The sequence below is a fragment of the Gobio gobio genome (genome assembly GCF_949357685.1).
Source record: "Gobio gobio genome assembly, chromosome: 22".
In the NCBI taxonomy this organism is placed as follows: Eukaryota; Metazoa; Chordata; class Actinopteri; order Cypriniformes; family Gobionidae; genus Gobio; species Gobio gobio.
The window spans coordinates 4,138,615-4,162,081 of record NC_137118.1 but is presented as its reverse complement, the minus strand read 5'-3'; the positions used below and the strand labels follow the sequence as shown (position 1 = coordinate 4,162,081).

Here is a 23,467-nt window from a genome sequence, read left to right as displayed (position 1 = left end):
GCCTTGCAATGAAGCTAAAAATATAAATATATACATCATCATGTTGATATATATACTGTATAATTTTTTTTTTACGACAATCATGTCTTCTAATATCTTCAATTGTTGTGTATACAAACTGAGCTGCAGCGGACACATTTGTAAACAACTTTACTTGGACCCATATGTGTGAGCTCTCTTTAATACCGCGCGCGTGTTTTATATACATGTTGCTGCTGATTGGGCTGACATTTTTGACACACCCACCAAACGAGATAAAACGCATCTCAAAACTGTTGCACCGTTTCCAGAAAACATGACGTTCAACCGGAAACCGTAGCAAAACGTTTGAGCTTTGAACGTGCCCCGGGTTTGTCCATTTTCAACCCAGCATTTTTTTGTGTTCTTGGAAACGTTTGGGATAATGTAAGTACACAAGTCAACTAAATATATAACATTATATAAAATCTTACACATTGTGCCTTTAACAACTACTAGTGGATCTATCTTGAATGGATAAGTACATCTAATGAAGTTAGCCTAGTGAAATTGAAAATGGACACTACTGAATCACTCAATTAACACAAAATAGACACTACTTTGTAAAAACAGCCTGCCATAAGGATAAACTGGAGTAGCGTGGGTTATGCAAACGTAATCTCTGTTTACCTTTTGAATGCGCGCTTGTGATTGGCTGACGCGGCTCTCACTCCCAATGTGGGCGTGGCCAGCGCACTCTACTCTAAAACACGCTGCTGCACGAAAGCGCTTCATAAGAGTCATTTAAAACCGCGCTATGGTACGAGCAACACATCGCTGAGTGCTATCAGACGCAGGGCTTCATTGTCAGTCAGATCTGATCATGTGCGATTATTAGTGTTGGCAAACTAGACGGAATCTTCACTGCACTTATCATCTGTTTGAGGACAGTCAGCTGACTTGGCTTTGATTTTGTGATGGCAGAAGCGCAGCAACAGCTGGTTGACATCGACCCGGATTTCGAGCCTCTCTCCCGGCCGCGCTCATGCACCTGGCCGCTGCACCGACCGGAGTTCAGCGAGCCGGGGAGCTCGAACACGTCCTCCCCGGCGCCGTCCGGCAAGCCGGAGCAAGGCATCGTGGACTTTATCAACAGCCTAAGTTTACTAGAGGAGACCGAGGACTACCCGGAGGAGAAACCCGTGCTTCTGAACGACTTCCACTGCCAGGACAACTGCGTTCATCCCCAGCAACAGCATCCCCAGCAGCCGAATCCCCAGCTGACGCACCCGCAACAGGTGCCGCCGCTCCCCGCCCCTGCCAGCGGCTCCAGCCCGGCGGCGGCCCAGAGGAAGAGCAGCTCGTCTCGCAGGAACGCATGGGGGAATATGTCATACGCGGATCTCATCACCAAGGCGATCGAGAGCTCCCCGGAGAAGCGGCTCACCCTGTCTCAGATCTACGAGTGGATGGTGAAGAGCGTGCCTTACTTCAAAGATAAGGGTGACAGCAACAGCTCAGCCGGATGGAAGGTACATTTACATTTATGCATTTGGCAGACGCTTTTATCCAAAGCGACTTACATTGCATTCAAGGTACACATTTTACATTTAATCAGTTCTTGCTTTCCCTGGGAATCGAACCCATGACCTTGGCGTTGCTAGCACCATGCTTTACTGTTTGAGCTACAGGAAAGCCAAAGGTAATGGCACTGAAGTGTGATTAAAAGCATACGATTTAAACACACTCACATTTATTTTTGCAGTGCATTTTGTACATTGGAAGCATACAAAAAAGTTTTTTTTTAAACCCGAACTATTTAAAGCACGTTGGAAATGTGATTGAAGAGATTAGAGTATCGTTTCAAGTATAAATGTAACAAAATAATTGATTTGTTTGAGTAGAGCCAACTCAAATGAGTTCAAACAAATTCACTTTTATGAGTATTTAGAACTTTCTTTTTCTTTCGAGTTCTCAAAACTGACACTTTTTAAGTCACTCTTTGGGAAAAACAACCCAAGTTGAAAATGGACAAACCCAGTGACTGGGTTGTTTTAACCCAGCGGTTGGGTTAAATGTTTGCCCAACGTGCTGGGTAGTTTTATTTAACTTGACTATTGTCTAAAAAATACTATATTGCTTGCTTAAAATGAACCCAAAATATTTTGGGGATTAGTATTTATTAATATGTTTAATACATGAATATGTAAAAAAGTGTAATGAATAATAATTAAACAATAAACATTTATTAAATTGTTTATTAATAAATGTTCACCTTTTCATTATTATGTGTCGGATTTTTAATTTCCAACCTATTTTTGGTTCATTTTAAGTTAGCCATATAGTCATTTTTAAACAATAGTTGTGTTAAATAAAACTGCCAAGCACATTGTGCAAACATTAGGTTAAAACAACCCAGTCACTGGGTTTGTCCATTTTCAACCCAACTTGGGTTGTTTTTAACCCAGCACTTTTTAGTGATGTTTTGAGTTTTATGACCTTGCTTCTTTTAATTTAGACTAACTTAAATTTAACCAAAACTGGGCTGGGATTTCGACTTCCCAGCATGCTTTGCCATGACACTCAAAAGTGACAGTAAAATGCCAAAATTAAGTGTTATATAATGTTTTCTTTGGTGCAAGATTAACATTAAGTGGGATATTTAGTAGCGTTTAATGTTTTGTTATGCTAGTTTAGAAGAGTTTCTGTTATGTTGGGTTTTTTGGTGATGAGTGGAGCATGAGCTTAGTTTGAGAACAGATATATGTTAAATGTATTATATTGCTGTCCTCGTTCAGCAACTAATGCTACCAAAGCATTGTGTAACCAACTAGTAAGGTGATATTTATTGAATTAGCTAGTCAAGTTTCCACTACTAAAAATGTGAGATTACATGATATTTTTAAGTTAAATGTATGAATTGGCTTACTCAAATATTTCAAGTTCAGAGCAATTAAAAGGTATGAGTACAACATTAAAATCTGCAAGTTCTGCTTGCTTAAACTTTACATTTCTTAACTTAAAAATATTGATGCAACCGATTGTCTCAATTTTTTGGAGTTTTGCCAACTTATTGGGGTTTACAGTGTAGGCTATTACAACCTACTTATGCATTTGTTATTACTACCTTAATTTGAATAATTTTTGTTGGTACACCTAATGTATTCATGTTCAGACCCAGCTTTACAGGAGGTCCTGCCCAAAATAACCATGTGCTGGCCCACCCACACACTGTAAACCCGAATAAGTTGGGCTAACTCAAAAGAAAATTGAGGTAATTAGTTACATCAAATTCTTGAGAGTTATGATGTTCCCAATTTTAAGTAAGCAGAACTATTAAGTTTTGAGTTTGTGGTACTCATGCATGTTAATCACTCCTAACTTGAAGTACTGAGTTGGCTAATTTAAACATTTTGATAGCAATTAACCTAAAATATTTAGTTAATTAACTATTTATGTTGAGTTCTTGCAAATCAAATGAACCGTAAACCCTAATAAGTTGTCCGAATTTTTAAGTTAAGAAACTCAAAGTTTAAGTAACACACTCATTTATTGTTTTTAATGTGAAATATTTGAGGACACTATACTTTATAAATTTAACTTAAAATGATCAGGTTATCTCTATTTGCTAGCTATAACAAACCAATTCAGAAAATGCAAACTTGCTAACATGTTAACAATAGCAACTTTCTGAGTACAGCAACTTAAAACATGTAACAGTAATGCCACTCGTCACCATGGTAACTCTCTACATTAACATAAACTCTTCTAAAATTTGCATAACAAAACATGAATCGCTACTAAATCTCCCTTACCATTAATCTTGCACAAAAAACATTATATAACACTTAATTTTAGCATTTACTCTCCCTTTTGAGTGCCATGGGCAAAGCATGCTGGGAAATAAAAAATCCTAGCCCAATTTCATTTAAACTCAAGTTAGTCTAAAATGAAAGGAAATGAGTTCATACAACTCAAAACAATCAATCAGCTCAGTTTACTTGAAATATGTCAGTGCTGTGAACTCAAAAGAAAAAGAAGGTTCTAAATGTTTGGTTAATTTAAGTTTGTCCTACTGAAACCAATGAAGTATTTTGAGTGTTAGGGTTTCATCTTTGAGCCTAAATTGGTGAATTTAATCCAGTTAAATCTTTTTGACTTGACTAGCTAATTTAGGTGTTACCACATGAAACACATGCTTAGGTAACATTTTTCCCCCAAAATGTTTAGCGTAGTATATGACGGTAAGAGTTAGCCCTCAAATGCAGATTGTGGATTCTCTCTCAGAGCAAATAAATGGCATGTGGTTTGTTGTGGAATCTGAGGCTCACAGTGTTCAGAAGAATGCATAACATGCCAGTATCAGCTGCACTTGATGCCCGTTCAGTTTAATCGTTGTTTAATTTCCTTGACAGAAAAGCTTGTGGTTTGTGTTTCTGACGTCAGCCTGACGTACAGAGGGTTAAATATGGAGGCTTGTTTCCACCACAGAATAAAAAAAAATAAAAAAGGTAATTGCAACTTTTTAACTCACAATTCTGACGTTTTTCTCACAATTTTGAGTTTATACCACGCAATTCATAGAAATAAAGTCAGAATTGCGAGTTCTGCACTTCATTTTTTAATACACAATTCTGACTTTATATCCCACAATTCTGACTTTATATCTCACAATTCTGACTTTATATCCCACAATTCTGACTTTATATCCCACAATTCTGACTTTATATCTCACAATTCTGACTTTATATCCCACAATTCTGACTTTATATCCCACAATTCTGACTTTATATCCCACAATTCTGACTTTATATCCCACAATTCTGAATTTATATCTCACAATTCTGACTTTATATCCCACAATTCTGACTTTATATCTCACAATTCTGACTTTATATCTCACAATTCTGACTTTATATCCCACAATTCTGACTTTATATCCCACAATTCTGAATTTATATCTCACAATTCTGACTTTATATCCCACAATTCTGACTTTATATCCCACAATTCTGACTTTATATCCCACAATTCTGACTTTATATCCCACAATTCTGACTTTACATCCCACAATTCTGACTTTATATCCCACAATTCTGACTTAATATCTCACAATTCTGACTTTATATCCCACAATTCTGACTTTATATCCCACAATTCTGACTTTATATCCCACAATTCTGACTTAATATCTCACAATTCTGACTTTATATCTCACAATTCTGACTTTATATCCCACAATTCCGACTTTATATCCCACAATTCCGACTTTATATCTCACAATTCTGACTTTATTTCTCTCAATTCTGACTTTATATCCCACAATTCTGACTTTATATCCCACAATTCTGACTTTATATATCACAATTCTGACTTTATATCTCACAATTCTGACTTTATATCCCACAATTCTGACTTTATATCCCTCAATTCTGACTTTATATCTCACAATTCTGACTTTATATCTCACAATTCTGACTTTATATCTCACAATTCTGACTTTATATATCACAATTCTGACTTTATATCTCACAATTCTGACTTTATATCCCACAATTCTGACTTTATATCTCACAATTCTGACTTTATATCTCACAATTCTGACTTTATATCCCACAATTCTGACTTTATATCCCACAATTCTGACTTTATATCCCACAATTCTGACTTTATATCTCACAATTCTGACTTTATATCCCACAATTCTGACTTTATATCCCACAATTCTGACTTTATATCCCACAATTCTGACTTTATATCTCACAATTCTGACTTTATATCTCACAATTCTGACTTTATATCTCACAATTCTGACTTTATATCTCTCAATTCTGACTTTATATCTCTCAATTCTGACTTTATATCTCACAATTCTGACTTTATATCTCTCAATTCTAACTTTATATCTCACAATTCTGACTTTATATCCCACAATTCTGACTTTATATCTCACAATTCTGACTTTATATCTCTCAATTCTAACTTTATATCTCACAATTCTGACTTTATATCTCTCAATTCTAACTTTATATATCACAATTCTGACTTTATATCTCACAATTCTGACTTTATATCCCACAATTCTAACTTTATATCTCACAATTCTGACTTTATTTCTCTCAATTCTGACTTTATATCTCTCAATTCTGACTTTATATCTCTCAATTCTGACTTTATATCCCACAATTCTGACTTTATATCTCACAATTCTGACTTTATATCTCTCAATTCTAACTTTATATCTCACAATTCTGACTTTATATCTCTCAATTCTAACTTTATATATCACAATTCTGACTTTATATCTCACAATTCTGACTTTATATCCCACAATTCTAACTTTATATCTCACAATTCTGACTTTATTTCTCTCAATTCTGACTTTATATCTCTCAATTCTGACTTTATATCTCTCAATTCTGACTTTATATCTCTCAATTCTAACTTTATATCTCACAATTCTGACTTTATTTCTCTCAATTCTGACTTTATATCTCACAATTCTGACTTTATATCCCACAATTCTGACTTTATATCTCACAATTCTGACTTTATTTCTCTCAATTCTGACTTTATATCCCACAATTCTGACTTTATATCTCACAATTCTGACTTTATATCTCACAATTCTGACTTTATATCTCACAATTCTGACTTTATTTCTCTCAATCTTGACTTTATATCCCACAATTCCGACTTTTTATCACACAATTCTGACTTTATATCTCTCAATTCTGACTTTATATCCCACAATTCTGACTTTTTTTCACACAATTCTGACTTTATATCTCTCAATTCTGACTTTATATCCCACAATTCCGACTTTATATCCCACAATTCTGACTTTAAATCTCTCAATTCTGACTTTATTTCTCTCAATTCTGACTTTATTTCTCTCAATTCTGACTTTATATCCCACAATTCCGACTTTTTATCACACAATTCTGACTTTAAATCTCTCAATTCTGACTTTATATCTCTCAATTCTGACTTTATATCTCTCAATTCTGACTTTATATCTCTCAATTCTGACTTTATATCTCTCAATTCTGACTTTATATCTCACAATTCTGACTTTATATCCCACAATTCTGACTTTTTTTCACACAATTCTGACTTAATATCTCTATAAAGAAAAAAAAGAAAAAAATCAGAATTGCAAGATAAAGTCGCAATTATCTTTTAAAACGTTTTTTTTTGTGGCGGAAACAAGTTTCCATAGTTAAATGATGGATTGTACAAAACAAAACCATTTCTACTCACCCTCATGTTTCTGTGAAATACAAATATATAAAATTAGATTGTCATGTTGGCACTGAAGCTTACAAGCTTAAAAAATCATGCAAAACCACCATTCAAAAGTATCATAAACATGAGAAAAAGTGACCAGTAATAATAATGTAATCAAATCAAATGTAGTCAAACTGTGGTCATTTTCATTGGTTATTGTCATCATGTGACCTATCGGACTCATGCAGAGGTATGTAGTAAGTCTCGTGATGCAACGATACATTGTGAAAGCTCTTTAAGGTGCCTGATGACTAAAACCGACTATTATGAGTCCAAGAGTGAGGTGGAGCAAACAGAGAGTGGTTTCAGTGTTGAAAGGGTCTTTGTCAACCTGTCATTTATCTCTAGAGCACTTGTTCCTGTCTGTGATTCACCCCTCCATACAAGCCGCTTTTGTTTGGTTGCTTGTTCTGTGCGTAAATGGAAATACAAATCCTTACCGTCACACATGTCAGGGCCTCCTCCCATCACTGAGCTAAAAATACCGGCAGGATTACCTGTCATTACAGGGAGACACATTTACCTGAAAGGTGTGGTCCGCCCCCTCCTCACCGCCACCACAAAACATCGTCTGGGCTCCTCCCCCTGTGACATCATAGTTTCAGCATTCCAGCCACTCATTGGATGTTTGCACTGTTGGACTGTTCTTTGTCATCGTACTGTCTGCATACCTGAGAGACTGGAAACGTATTCGATTTCCTTTCCCAGTAGATTCCCATCTATGACTGTCCCATTAACATAGTAAAACCTGAACACCAAAATAAGGGGTTTGCCGTGGTGCTATTGAGTCATTGTCATAAGATTTATACTTTCTTTTTTTTTTCAGGGCTGCTCCAGTCAGGACATTAGTTTAGATTTGTACTTACTCTGCCTATAATTTTTTATTTTTAAAGCGTTACATTATATGATCACGCTCTTATTCATGCAAATGCTTTTAAACCATTCAAGGGCGACAAGACAGAAGAGAACGCGCTCTCTGTGAATGTCCTGACTATGACACCCACACACACACACACACACACACAACTCTCAGAAAGACAGAAGAGAACGCGCTCTCTGTGAATGTCCTGACTATGACACACACAAACACACACACACATACACACACACACACACACACACAACGCTCAGAAAGACAGAAGAGAACGCACTGACTGTGAATGACCTGACTATGACACACACAAACACACACACACACACACACACACACACACACACAACGCTCAGAAAGACAGAAGAGAACGCGCTCTCTGTGAATGTCCTGACTATGACACACACACACACACACACACACACACAACTCTCAGAAAGACAGAAGAGAACGCGCTGACTGTGAATGTCCTGACTATGACACACACACACACACACACACACACACACACACACACACACACACACAACGCTCAGAAAGACAGAAGAGAACGCGCTCTCTGTGAATGTCCTGACTATGACACACAAACACACACACACACACAACGCTCAGAAAGACAGAAGAGAACGCGCTGACTGTGAATGTCCTGACTATGACACACACACACACACAACGCTCAGAAAGACAGAAGAGAACGCGCTGACTGTGAATGTCCTGACTATGACATACACACACACACACACACACACACAACGATCAGAAAGACAGAAGAGAACGCGCTGACTGTGAATGTCCTGACTATGACATACACACACACACACACACACACACACACACACAACGCTCAGAAAGACAGAAGAGAACGCGCTGACTGTGAATGTCCTGACTATGACACACACACACACACACACACAACGCTCAGAAAGACAGAAGAGAACGCGCTGACTGTGAATGTCCTGACTATGACACACACACACACACACACACACACAACGCTCAGAAAGACAGAAGAGAACGCGCTGACTGTGAATGTCCTGACTATGACACACACACACACACACACACACACACAACGCTCAGAAAGACAGAAGAGAACGCGCTGACTGTGAATGTCCTGACAATGACATGCACACACACACACACACACACACACACACACACACACAACGCTCAGAAATACAGAAGAGAACACACTGACTGTGAATGTCCTGACTATGACATACACACACACACACACACACACACACACACAACGCTCAGAAAGACAGAAGAGAACACACTGACTGTGAATGTCCTGACTATGACACACACACACACACGCATACACACACACACACACACACACACACACACAACGCTCAGAAATACAGAAGAGAACACACTGACTGTGAATGTCCTGACTATGACACACACACACACACACACACACACACGACGCTCAGAAATACAGAAGAGAACACACTGACTGTGAATGTCCTGACTATGACATACACACACACACACACACACACACACACACACACACACACAACGCTCAGAAATACAGAAGAGAACACACTGACTGTGAATGTCCTGACTATGACACACACACACACACACACACACACACACACACACACACACACACACACACACACACACACACACACACACACACACAACGCTCAGAAAGACAGAAGAGAATGCGCTGACTGTGAATGTCCTGACTATGACACACACACACACACACACACACACACACACAACGCTCAGAAAGACAGAAGAGAATGCGCTGACTGTGAATGTCCTGACTATGACACACACACACACACACACACAACGCTCAGAAAGACAGAAGAGAACACACTGACTGTGAATGTCCTGACTATGACACACACACACACACACACACACAACGCTCAGAAAGACGCACACCAGTATCGAGTTTTCTTTCGTGCTTCAACGAACAATAACACACAGAATGATCCTGTGATGTTGAATGTCTATCATTAATGTCTCATAGAGACATCAGTGTTAGTGATTCTGGCCTTCATTCATAAAAAGATACCAAATATTTAAAATAATACTGTATTTAAGTTGTTTCTACATTAATTTGGAGAGTTTAAAAATATCAAAAATCACGATTAATTACAGAAAAAATGTGATTAATTCATTAATTTTTGACAGCACTTATATTTAAAGACAATTAACAAACAGCAACAAATAACTTAGTTTTTTTTAAATTTGCAATTATAGCTGGAAATGATATATCTATGATGTAACTCCATAAATTCAAACCTGGATATGAAAATTATTTTTTAACTGATGCTTGAATTGCCCCGCCCACTCTGGAATCTAATTGGTCTAAAATCCCGCTCCACATCAGATATGTTCTGATTGACTGCTATTGTTTTAGATTCACTGTCATTACTAAATCAAAGCACTGTGTGCAAACTGATCTGATCTCAAGGATCAAGGAGATTGAAGTGAAAATGCTCCCCGCAGTTCAAATGTCCCTGGGGGTTCAAAGGTTAAAATGTAAAGGTCATGCCACCAAGTTTGTAGAGCATGTCATGGGAGTCCATGTTCATACGCTTAAGGTCAAAGTGAAAAAATGAGAATTAGTGTTTAGACTCATTTTATGAGGTTTTGGCACACACTATGCTTCTGAACTCTCGTGTGTCTTTTAAGTAAGCATTGTTTTATACGCCTTAAGCACTCAAATGCACACACACACACAGGTAGAATTCAGTGTGTGTCAGTTTTGCAGCTCCCATGTGTCCTCATAAGTACCATTGCTTTAAAAGCGGCATCCACTTTCAGTTTGGCAGCCCCAGCAGTCAGAGAAGTATTTCTGTGTCTGTGGTACGCTGATGCTATCTTGTGTGCAGACTTACTGTAACTCGTCTTCTGTAATCGAACACATACTTCACCATTTTCATCATTTTAATGCCATTGATAATGTCATTAACAGCTCTGAGAGTTACTCACCCGCATTAATAAATGAACTCATGGGGTTTTCATTCAGTTCTTTTAGAAAAAAGCATGCTTTCTCACTTCCCCCACTTTCTCAGGCTTTTAAAAATGTTTAACTCGGAGCCCTATTTACAGCACACAAACCCGGTTACCTCTAGCATGCTTTGAAGTTCACCATAGGTCTTTCACCTCTCCCACTGACACACACACACACACACACATGCACACACACATGCACAAACATGCAAGCTATACATTTTGCATTTGAGTGTTTTCAGGCCATTTCAAGGCATACACAATATTTGTTCAAGCTTATCTTGAGCAGATACTAATTCTCGTTTGTCGGTCTGTAAGTTTCGACTGTAGGCGTACAGATTCTCCAAAACCTTTGACTCTTTAGCCTCACTTTTTGAAACTTTAGCCTCACTTTGTGACTATTTAGCCTCACTTTTTTAAACTTTAGCCTCAATTTTTGAAACTTTAGCCTCACTTTTTGACTCTTTTTGAAACTTTAGCCTCACTTTTTGAAACTTTAGCCTCACTTTTTGAAACTTTAGCTTCATTTTTTGAAACTTTAGCCTCACTTTTTGAAACTTTAGCTTCATTTTTTGACTCTTTTTGAAACTTTAGCTTCACTTTTTGAAACTTTAGCCTCACTTTTTGAAACTTTAGCCTCACTTTTTGAAACTTTAGCTTCATTTTTTGACTCTTTTTGAAACTTTAGCCTCACTTTTTGAAACTTTAGCTTCACTTTTTGAAACTTTAGCCTCACTTTTTGAAACTTTAGCTTCATTTTTTGACTCTTTTTGAAACTTTAGCCTCACTTTTTGAAACTTTAGCTTCACTTTTTGAAACTTTAGCCTCACATTTTGACTCTCTTTGACCCTTTAGCCTCACTTTTTGACACTTAAGCCTCACATTTTGACTTTTTAGCCTCACTTTTTGAAACTTGTTTACTTTTTAGCTTTAGCCACACTTTTTGACTCTTTTTGACTCTTTAGCCTAACTTTTTGACTCTTTTTGACTCTTTAGCCTAACTTTTTGACTCTTTTTGACTCTTTGGCCTCACTATTTGACACTTTAGCCTCACTTTTTGACTCTTTTTAATACTTTAGCCTCACTTTTTGAAAAATTTGCCTCGGTTTTTGACTCTTTGTGACTCTTTAACCTCACTTTGACACTTTGGCCTCACATTTTGACTATTTTTGACTCTTTAGTCTCACATTTTGACTCTTTTTTTTTGTACTCTTTATCCTTACTTTTGGACTCTTTGACTTTGGCCTAATTTTTTTACTTTTTGCCTCATTTTCTGACCCTTTTTGACTCTTTAGTCTAATTTTTTTTGACACTTTAGTCTCACTTTTTGACTCTTTAGCCTCACCTTTTGACTCTTTTTGTGGATTCGAAGAAGCTAGTATTCAAGAATTTTACAGTTGAGTTCTGCAGTTTGTGAACCCTTGGACAGATTCTTAGAATTGATCTGATAGCTAAATGCCAGTGCATACAGGTGAAGAGGTTGAAGTTTGTGGTTTGTAGATGATACCTGCTCTACATAACATGAGTAGTGCGTAATTAGCATTGTGCAAGGTGCAGCAAAATTTGAGGGACATTTTGCTCTTTCTTACACACACTCAAAGTGAAAGAGAGGGAGGAAAGGGTTCAAGATGAAATGAAAGCACTTGCAGCGATGCTCCACGTACCACAGACACATGAAAGACTTCATCACGGTGGCTGGGTGCAGAGCACATTTTGGCTCTGTGGGTACCTGTGGCTTTTAATCTAGAGCTACATCAGTGTGCATGCATGGGACAGTAGCGTGACAAAAAAGTTACATGTGAAAACCCTCTGAATTCATCAGATATCAGGAAAAAAGTCCCCAAACTGAAATGTCAAATCAAATGACGACAACCGGATGTGTGCACCCAAAGGTGTAATGCAGAAAAAGATTTACAAAGAATTACTAAACAGGGCAAATTAGTGTCAGATCGCAATTCCATAAAAAAAAAGCAGAGTGTAAAGTTCAGCGCATGATCTACTGACGACACACACATTAAAGAACACAAATGCAGCCGGATCATTTCCATAATGACCAATACAACCTAAAAAAGAGCAGCGCAAATTAGTGTCTGCTTTTTTTGGCCGATAAATAATGGCGCAAATATATAGAAGTTTGTTTTCTCCACAGAATAAAAGAGAAAAAAGGTAATTGTGACTTTTTTTCGAGCAATTCAGAATTGCAAGTTTATATCTCGCAATTCTGACTTTATAACATGCAATTGCGAGTTAACATCGCAAAATGTCGCAATTACCTTTTTTTATATTTTATTCTGTGGAGGAAACAAGCTTCCATACAAATTGACCTGCGAAAACTTTAGTAAATCACCTTGCATGATTTATTTTGAAGAACCCGTGGTGAAAATCAACTTTTTATATACAGTAGTTGTTTGTGTGTCTGTGGTGTTTTTAATATGCTTTCAGACAAACCATGTGCAAATTCATAAGTCAACACCATTGATGACTTTTTTTCCTTAAAACTGCAGCGAACCAAAGATAGTTTGACACAGTTTGAAATCGCTGTGTTTCTGACATCACAAACTACCTTGTAACCAATCACGTCACATGTGGGCGGAGCTTTAGCATATCATTAACTCTGATGCAGGGAGTCTCAAGTTAAGCAGGTTATCCCGCTATATTCTTCTGTTGATATGAAAAACTGTGTACATTTATCAATATAGCAGGTGACTTATGTATATGATGTATATTACGCTCTTATGATGATTTCTCCACTGACGGTCTGTGATGTTCAAAACGTTTCTAAGGATGCTGAGACTGAGATGGCGAACGGGAACATGGTTTGTGTAACATTAGCAACACATTATTAGCTGTTTGATAGCGTAGTCAAGCCAAAGGCTAATCATATTAATGAGCGTTATGTGTCTGATGTGGTAAAGAGCGACACCATTGAGCAGCGTTTACTACAGTAACTTGAGGAAAGTTGAGCGAGTGGATCTCTGAGCTGTGAGAGTGAGTGGAGGCGGGGCTCATTTGCATATTCATGAATCCGTTAATTCTGCTCTTTCATTGGTGCCACCAAAAATAATAATGAATAATGGGGGAATAGTTGTATTGGAGTAGCATTGGACAAATTTGATTGGTAATTTGTTGATTTGGATTGAATTAAAGTTGAAATTAAAGTGATTTTTAGGTGAAATTAAATGAGCATTGGCAGCAGAAAACTGAATTTGAATTGAAATGATTTTCATTGAATTGAGGTGAAGCATTCCTGCAGGTAAGAAGAAAGAAGCATGGAAGCCTAGAGCGTCCTTTGTGATGAAGACACAGAAATAGGTTTGAGATAGGCCGGAATTTACCCTTTAGCTTGCCAGAGACATTCCTAAAAAAAAACGTGTTTGCGCTTGTTACGGACCGACATATGCATTTTAGCTGGAAGCATTCCCTGGACTCATCTGAGCTGAAGTCATGCCAACTTTAGATGATGATTCTAGAAGGCAAGACAATAAGACATTTGTGTTATTTGTCAAAGCCACACCACAAGAAATCATAACCCAGACCAAACATCTCTCAGCTATATATATATATATATATATATATATATAGAAGGTCTTTTTTTTTTTTTTGGATGGCAGTTCATTGAGTTCAGAGATAAATAGTTTGTTTATATTTCCATTTTGTCTTGACACATACTTATTTATTTTATTCTTTTGTTTTATTTATTTATGTGAAAAAACTAAAGTTTGCAAAATAATTTAGATTTTTTTGTGTTTTTCAAAGAAGTCTCTTAAAGGTGTAGTGTGTTGTATTTATGAGGATCTATTGACAGAAATGCAATATAATATATATATAACTACTTGCATAATGAACCGTTATGTTTTTATTACCTTAGAATGAGCCATTTCAATCACCATATCCCACAGGTCCCCTTACAGTGAAGTCGCCATTTTGCGCCGCCATGTTTCTACAGTAGCCTTAAAGGGACAAACTGCTCTACAGAGCGCTAGTCACTCTCTGCTCTCATTTTTGTCCTGTGTCGGCCACCGTAGCTTCTCTATGTGCTTCGAAAGGGAGGGGTGAGCGGTGGACGGCTGCAATTCACAACCTCACCACTAGATGCCACTAAAATGTACACACCGCACCTTTAAGAGAACCAAGGTTGCATTTATTTGATCAAAAATACAGAAAAATCAGTAAAATTGTGAAATATTATTACAATTTAATATAACCATTTTCTATTTGAATATATTGTAAAATGTAATTTATTCCTCTGATCAAAAGCTGAATTTTCAGCATCATTACTCCAGTCTTCAGTGTCACATGATCCTTCAGAAATCATTCTAATAGGATGATTTGTGACTCAAAAAGTTCAAAACAACAGCATTTATGGGAAATTGAAATCTTTTGTAACATTATAAAGGTCTTTACTGTCGTGTTTGATCTGTTTAAATGCTGAATAAAAGTATATATAGTATTTGTTTGTTTTTTTATCTTGCCCCAATGGTAAAGCATCACAGTTTCCACAAATATTAAGCAGCAAAAACTGTTTTCAACATTGATAATAATCATAATGTTTCTTGAGCATCAAATCATCATATTAGAATGATTTCTGAAGGATCATGTGATACTGAAGACTGGAGTAATGATGATAAATTCAGCTTTGATCACAGGAATAAATTACATTCAAATAAAAACTGTTATATTAGATGGTTATAATGTATGTATATAGATTATGTATAGCTATATAATATGTACTGTGTGTGTAGTTTTATTTATTTATATTTTTATATGTATTACAGACAAATATATAAAAACACTGTGAGAGTGCACCAGGTTTAGATTGACAGCTGTGTAGTCATTCAAAGTGTGTCTTCAAAAGGTCATCAACATCCAGACGGTGGTAAACCTCCACATCTTGTTGTCATCTCCTGTCAGTCATAACGCACCTTGTTGACGCCATGTCTATAGTGGTGGGAGGTCTGCATTGTTGTTCAAGCTCACCCTCCAGAGCGTATACATTCTCTCTGATCCCATTTCTATCTAAAAATCCTCTGGCATGCGATTCCTCTCGCTAAAGAGTTCAGAGGCATCTCGGGTCACTAAAGGGCAGCGGAGGGTATTTTGTAGGCTCGACTGTACTCCGGCTTTACCGCACAATCACAGGAGGTGACAACAACTCTCCAGCATTGTGGAGAGAGAGAGAGAGAGAGAGAGAGAGAGGGAGAGGAGAGGAGGAGGAATGGAAGGGAAAGGGGGTTACTAGGGAAAAGCGTCAAACATCCTCCATTCCTGAGCACTGCGCTCATTTCCATCTTCGCTTGTTCCTTAAAACATTTCCTCTGCGTTCCATCAGGAACAGTGGCTTGTGTTTACAGAGGGACGTCAGTGAAGTTGGCTCGAGCCTTGTTTGTATTTGTAACGTCAACATTGTGCCATGTTTCCGATACCAAACATCCATATTTTCATTATTTTTCCCCCCTCTCGGTCCCTGTGTGTTTCACTTTAAAAAGCACTAAGACAACATCAGGAAGAATGTGAGATTGTCGATTCCACATTGATTGCTGACAACATTAATTCAGTGTTGAATCAGTGTTCAGCCAGATTTGATTGGATCTCTTGTTTCATAGAAGAAAATCTATGAAAATGACTTAAAGGGGGCGTATTAGACTTATTTCACATCATGTAAAAAGGGGCATCTGATGTCCCAAGAGTGTGTATTTGAAGTTTTAGCTCAAAATACCCCACAGGTCATGTTTTATAGCATGTTAAAGGGTTAGTTCACCCAAAAATGAAAATTCTGTCATTAATTACTTACCCTCATGTCGTTCGACACCCGTAAGACCTCCGTTCATCTTCAGACACAAATGAAGATATTTTAGTTGAAATCTGATAGCTCTGAAAGGCCTCCATTGGCACAATGCACTTTACACTCTCAAGGCACTAAAGACGTCGTTACAAAGTCCATCTCACTACAGTGGTTCTACAATAACTTTATGAAGCGACGAGAATAGTTTTTGTGCAAAAAAACCCCCTAAATAACGACTTATATAGTGATGACCGATTTCAAAACACGGCATCATGAAGCTTCGAAGTGTTATGAATCAGCGAGTCAAATCATGATTGGGATCACGTGTCAAACCGCCAAACTGATGAAATCACGTGACTTTGGCGATCCAAACCGCTGAATCGACTCACTGATTCATAACGCTCTGAACCGCTGAATCGACTCACTGATTCATAACGCTTCGAAGCTTCTTGATGCCATGTTTTGAAATCGGTCATCACTATATAAGTCGTTATTTAGGGTTTTTTTGCGCACAAAAACTATTCTTGTCGCTTTATAAAGTTATTGTAGACCCACTGTAGTGAGATGGACTTTGTAACGACGTCTTTAGTTCCTTTGATGGGTCTTGAGAGTGTAAAGTGCATTGTGCCAATGGAGGCCTTTCTGAGCAATCGGATTTCAACTCAAATATCTTCATTTGTGTTCTGAAGATGAACGGAGGTCTTACGGGTGTCCGACGACATGAGGGTAAGTAATTAATGACAGAATTGACATTTTTGGGTGAACTAACCCTTTAACATAGCCACTTTTTTGGGGTGAGCAAAAACCCACTCTTTTTGTGTCTGTCCCTTTAAATGCAAATGAGCAGGTGCTCTCAGCCTTTTCTTTCAAGAAGAGGGCGGAGCTTCAAGAGCTCATGCAACAACAACAGAACATGTCAGAAACGGTGTTCAAGTCGAACCGGAGTCAGACAATAATGCCTACAGAGCCAGAGAATATCTTCTAGGTATAGTTTAGTTTAATTACGGTTATAACTTATGCTGCCATCTTGCTTTTATCCACTATTAGTACAAGTGTGTTGTAGCGGATCCCGTCCGAATGATGGCCAACACTTTACTGATGAGTTTTATGAAGTTTATTGTTCATCACACAAAAGATGAAGCGTCTGTTTTCACTCCAGAAAATCACTGTAAGAGCTGAATAACACACAGCACAAGAAGCTGAATCACGAATAGTTGGTGCTGATTCATCCTTGAGCTTTAACCGCAAAACCTTCAGGCGATGCACCTGCGTTGCTTACAAGACATCGTTGTCGCTAAAGCTGCTCGAGTGCAGAGAAAATGGCGGACATTGTACAACTAGGATGAAAACTATGCTAATACGGAAGAATCTGTCAGCGCAGTGGGTGGAAATGTGCGGATTAAGGGGTGGTAATATTATAATAGATCCCATTCCTAGAGAAATCAAAGTTACTGGGTTGTCCTTTTTCACGTATTCTGGGTTGGTAGATGCACCGGGGACCCGATTATAGCACTTCAACCATAGACTAGGGCTGCGCAATATATCGAAATTATCGGAATATCGCAAATGTACATATCACAATATGCATATCGCAAGGGCACGCAATATCTGAATTATTTTAATAGGCTACTTCAACATTGTGAAAAGTGTATGTTTTAGGTTGACGCATATAGCAGAGAATAGACTGAGCACATGACTGTTACTTATGTGACTTGCTTGATGTTAAAATTAGTTATTAAATGTAATAACTTGCGAAAAACAACTCCTTTGCAGTCTCGTGCTGTCTGACACACACACACCGAAACGTGCGCACAAGCTGTTCTTTTTTTGTGTCTTGTTACACACTCGAACTGTCAAATACACACACAGTTGTGTCAAAATGACTGTCTTGATGAGTATTCATGTAAACACAGTCGGTTATGCTTCAAGTGAAAGATATCAGTTGGGAAAATAAATAGATTTTACACACGTAAAGCAATATCGTATCGCATATCGCATTATTGAACAAGGATATCGCATATCACATTTTTCTTCAAAATTGCACAGCCCTAAAATATGGACGTAGTGTCCGTGACGTCTCCCACAGGATTCTGAAGAGCAGTTTTGAAGTGTAAAGTCGGGTCGAGCTGGCCGTCGCCCTCTTGTCAGCGTGTCACTCCCGGAGAACAGAAAATGGGCAAAGAGGCGGGACGTGGGCGGAGCTGAGGTGACGTGATGACTAACAGACAGCAGACAAACGACAATCCACCTGTCACTCAAAGTGGCCACGCCCTTAATTATGCAGAACTTTAAGGCTTTATATAATGTAAACGAATGAGTTATAAAAACATTTACCCTCCTCACAGTCGTCATGAAGAGCAAAATTAGTCGTACAGACCAAAGCACAGTTTGTCCCAGACTGTAAACATGTGTTCTTCTGCTGTAAAGTTGGGCATTTTAACATGAGCTCAATGAGATTCTGCTCCTTCTGGAGTCTGTCTCTAGTGGCCAGTCCATGAACTGCAGTTTAAGTCACTTCCGTATCGACTTCAAGAGAAACTGCGGGAGGAGCCGCTTGACTTCAACATGGAAAAAGTCAGATTTTCTTAAAGGGGTCATAGAATGGTACATGCACTTTTACAAGTTGATTATACGGAAATGTGTGTTGGCAGTGCCTGTACACAACCATCCTATAATGATAAAAATACATCCAGTGTTTTTTTTTAATCTCCTTATATATTTTCCCCTGTCTCAAATCGAGCCGTCTGACCGTGTGACGTTACACGGTGTACGCCCCTCCTAAGATTGTTGATTGACAGCAGCGTTTCAACACAGACCCGCCCTGAGCGAGCTGTCATCAGTCCGCCATTGTTGATACGCTGGAGCAGAATGGCGTCTAAGCGATTGTGGTGTTGTGTTGTTGGGTGTAATAACGAACACAGCAGTCATTTTGATGTTCCTAAATCCGAACTGCTGAAGACCCAGTGGCTGCTGAGTTTTGTTTTAGAAGGGAATATTCCCCCCGATCAACGTCAATGTTTGCGCAATCATTTCTCAGCAGACTGCTTTATAAACGAGCGTCAGTATAAAGCAGGTTTTGCTAATAAGCTGCTCTTGAAAAAGGATCGTGTTCCTGCTGCACCTCAGGGAGATGTGAGTGTAACGTTTTATTAACCTTTATATTAATCTTTGCAAATCGCTTGCACGCTTCACGATGAATGAGGCTAAAGTTTACAGGGTAAATTACATTACGGCATGCTTTCTGTGTATGATGTTCTCAATATAATTCATAATCCCACGTTTATAATGAACAACGCGTTATGTTTGTTATTACAAACTGTGTACTCGGGTGATAAAGTTAACGTGGTAACACTACACTAAGCTTACTTTTGTACATGGTTTATAACGGTGTCTGTTACTGATTAAGAAGTAATGTAAAAAAAAAAAATCTTATAACATAACATCAATCTGTCAATGAACTAACACATCAGTAAACACATAGCAACTACACTACTCTGCCAGTACAAAGATAGATCAAAGTGACATGACGTTAACCAACCATTCAGAAACGTTCGTCATCTGTTCCTGGTCCGACTCCGGTTCAAAATGATAAGGTTGCTCAGATGTGTCCTCAGAGACTCCCGTTGCCATTATTTCTCGAAAATATACCCTCAAATGTTGTCAAGGCAAAACTCCACGTGTGTTGTGGTGTTGTGTCGAACCGAACGCCCCACAGAGCAGAGGGGGCGGGGTGAGCAAAGCTCATTATCATTTAAAGTCACATACACTGAAATGAGTTGCTGAAAACTGAGCTGGTTTTGACCAGGTAAAATGAGTGTTTTCTTACAATACTAATGAGAATTTTTAATTAAAGTATATTACAAACTTTTCATTTAGACACTAAAGAATCATATTAACTTGTACAAAAATGTCATTCTATGACCCCTTTAATATGTCCATGATTTTTTTTTAACCTAAAAACATGTTAAAAGCATCATTTTCTGTGAATGTAAACCTTCCTCTTAATAATTGTGCAGTGCTGCTGTGTCCGTGTCTCTCTGAGAAAACACTGATGAATGACTTCCCCTGTTTTATTTTCTACCACTAATCATTCTCCGCATTGATTAGACTTCTGAGTCCATGTCCTTCCTGTGTGTGTGTAATTCATGTTCAGAGAATGCCTGCACACACTCTTCTCCTTTTCCTCTGGTTTGCATTTTCATAAATAGTGCATTATTAGTAGAAATATCTGTTGTGAATTGAGCATTGAGCGCTTTCTTTTTTTAATCGTCGGAAGTTTGTATTTCTTTTCCTTGTGGCGACATACAGGTACAGTATGTGAATATACATTATTTTAAAATTATTTATATTATATTTTTAAAATAGTATTATATTTAAAGAAATAATGCAAAATACAGTTTTTATGGGCAAATAAATAAATAATGGGCAGTAAAAAAAATAATGGGCAGTAAAAATAATTGAAAAAAATATATATATATAATACAACAATTATACCAATTGAACAATTACAACAATTAACCATGAAACTGCATTTTGCCAATCATTTTATTTAAAAAAGAGATATAATGTTTAGATATATAATATACTGTATATTCACATAACTGTATATCACCACAAGAAAAAGAAAAAATATCTAAAACATATATTTAAAAATTATTTATATTTTATATTTAAAATAGTATTATATTTAAAAAGAAATAATGCAAAATACAATTTAATGGGTGGTAAAACATTTGAAAAAAAAAAAAAATATATATATATATATATATATATATATATATATATATATATATATATATATATATATATATATATATATATATATATATATATATATATATATATATATATATATATATATATATATATATATATATATATATATATATATATATATATATATATATATATATATATATATATATGTGTGTGTGTGTGTGTGTGTGCGTATGTATATATGTGTATATATGTATGTATTTGTGTGTGTATGTATGTAATAAAAATATATATATAATAATTAGATATATAATATACTGTATATTCACATAACTGTGTGTCGCCACAAGGAAAAGAAAATATATACAATTATCATTAGAAGTTTGTACCTAAAGTTTTTATTTCTTTGTTTGTGTTACTATACATTATGCATACATTTTTTAAAAAATATTTATTATTATTTAAAAAAAAAATGTATGTCCTGTATAACTGTATGTCACCACAAGGAAAATAAAAATAAATAAATAAATAAAAATAATAATATTAAATATAATGTTATGTACATTTTCTCTGTACGTGATTGGCAAAAGATACATTTTGTATCCCGCCTACTATCATAATCATATCTCATGAAACCCATGGCTGAATCCAACATGAGCCCTTTCTCTGGCCTCTGCGAGAGCAGTGATATCCTCTTCCTTTAATGAGAATCTTCTGCCGCTTCTGGAGCTTTGTCATGTTGAGTCCAGTGGCTCTGCTGGAACCTTTGGCTTGAGGTTATTTTTGCACTTTCCTGTAAAAACAGTGCACACGTCTACCACAATGAGTGATGATGCGTTTCCTGCTGAGTGGCTGGAAAATAGCGACATTCCCTCCCCTGAAAAAGACACACACACACACACACACACACACACACACACACACTCGCCCTGGCCTGGGAGACGAGGGGCACCAGAGTTTGACATCAGAACTCGTCGTCAGCCTGTCTGGTTCATTCCACAATACAGACTTGACTCTGATGTACAGTATGAAGGACATGGAAATGAATGATGATGCTAACTGAATCCAATTTGATAACTCAAATATGAAAAGATTTTGTACATCATGTTTCTAATGATCAATGCGTAGGCCTGCACAGATCTTTTTTGTGTGCTTTCTTTCTTCTGATTGTGCAGGAAACGTCGAATGGATGTAAATACAGAGCGGAGAGTCGTGTAATGAAGGACCAGACTTGATTTATCCATTAAATCATGAATGTTAGGGCTGTGATATGATTGGTTATTATTTCTTTGTCCCACCCACTCGGCCTTGGTTACATCAGCAGAAAAGAGAAGTTGTTTTAGTGGCCGGGAAAATGTATTAGTATGGACGCTGAGATTGATCAGAATCGGACGATAATCAGTTTGTGCTATTTTAGTATTATTTATATGCTATTATAATATTAACTTGACCAGTGATGATGCAAAAAAATGTGAAAGACTGTCAAACTTCTCTTAAGTGAAAATTTTTTATGTGAAATCTCGCCAAAAATGGGAAATGGAAAAACCAAGATTGCCAATTGTTTCTGTAAAAATCCTTACTTCATAGAGCTGCTCAATTATGGCAAAAATCATTATCATGATTATTTTGCTCAATATATACACTCTAAAAAATGCTGGGTTAAAAATAACCCACGTTGGGTTGAAAATGGACTAACCCAGCAATTGGGTTGTGTTAACCCAGCATTTGGGTTGTTTTAACCCAGCGGTTTGGGTTAAATGTTTGCTTAAAACAACCCAATTGCTGGGTTAGTCCATTTTCTTTTGTGATCAACATTTTTATTTAAATGTATTCACATACCAGGAACATATCCAAGTTCC

At 37.1% G+C, this 23,467-nt stretch overlaps 1 protein-coding gene across 1 annotated transcript in view; it reads left to right on the top strand.

Annotated features, from left to right (window-relative positions):
* The first annotated feature begins 842 nt into the window (after positions 1 to 842).
* Positions 843 to 23,467, top strand: part of foxo1b (forkhead box O1 b) — a 51,586-nt gene continuing 28,961 nt past the window's right edge. Inside the window, exon 1 of the mRNA XM_079803957.1 lies at positions 843 to 1,490. Within this exon, the coding sequence (XP_079660083.1) occupies positions 936 to 1,490 (555 nt within the window). The 5' untranslated portion in view covers positions 843 to 935. The remainder of the gene's footprint in view (positions 1,491 to 23,467) is intronic.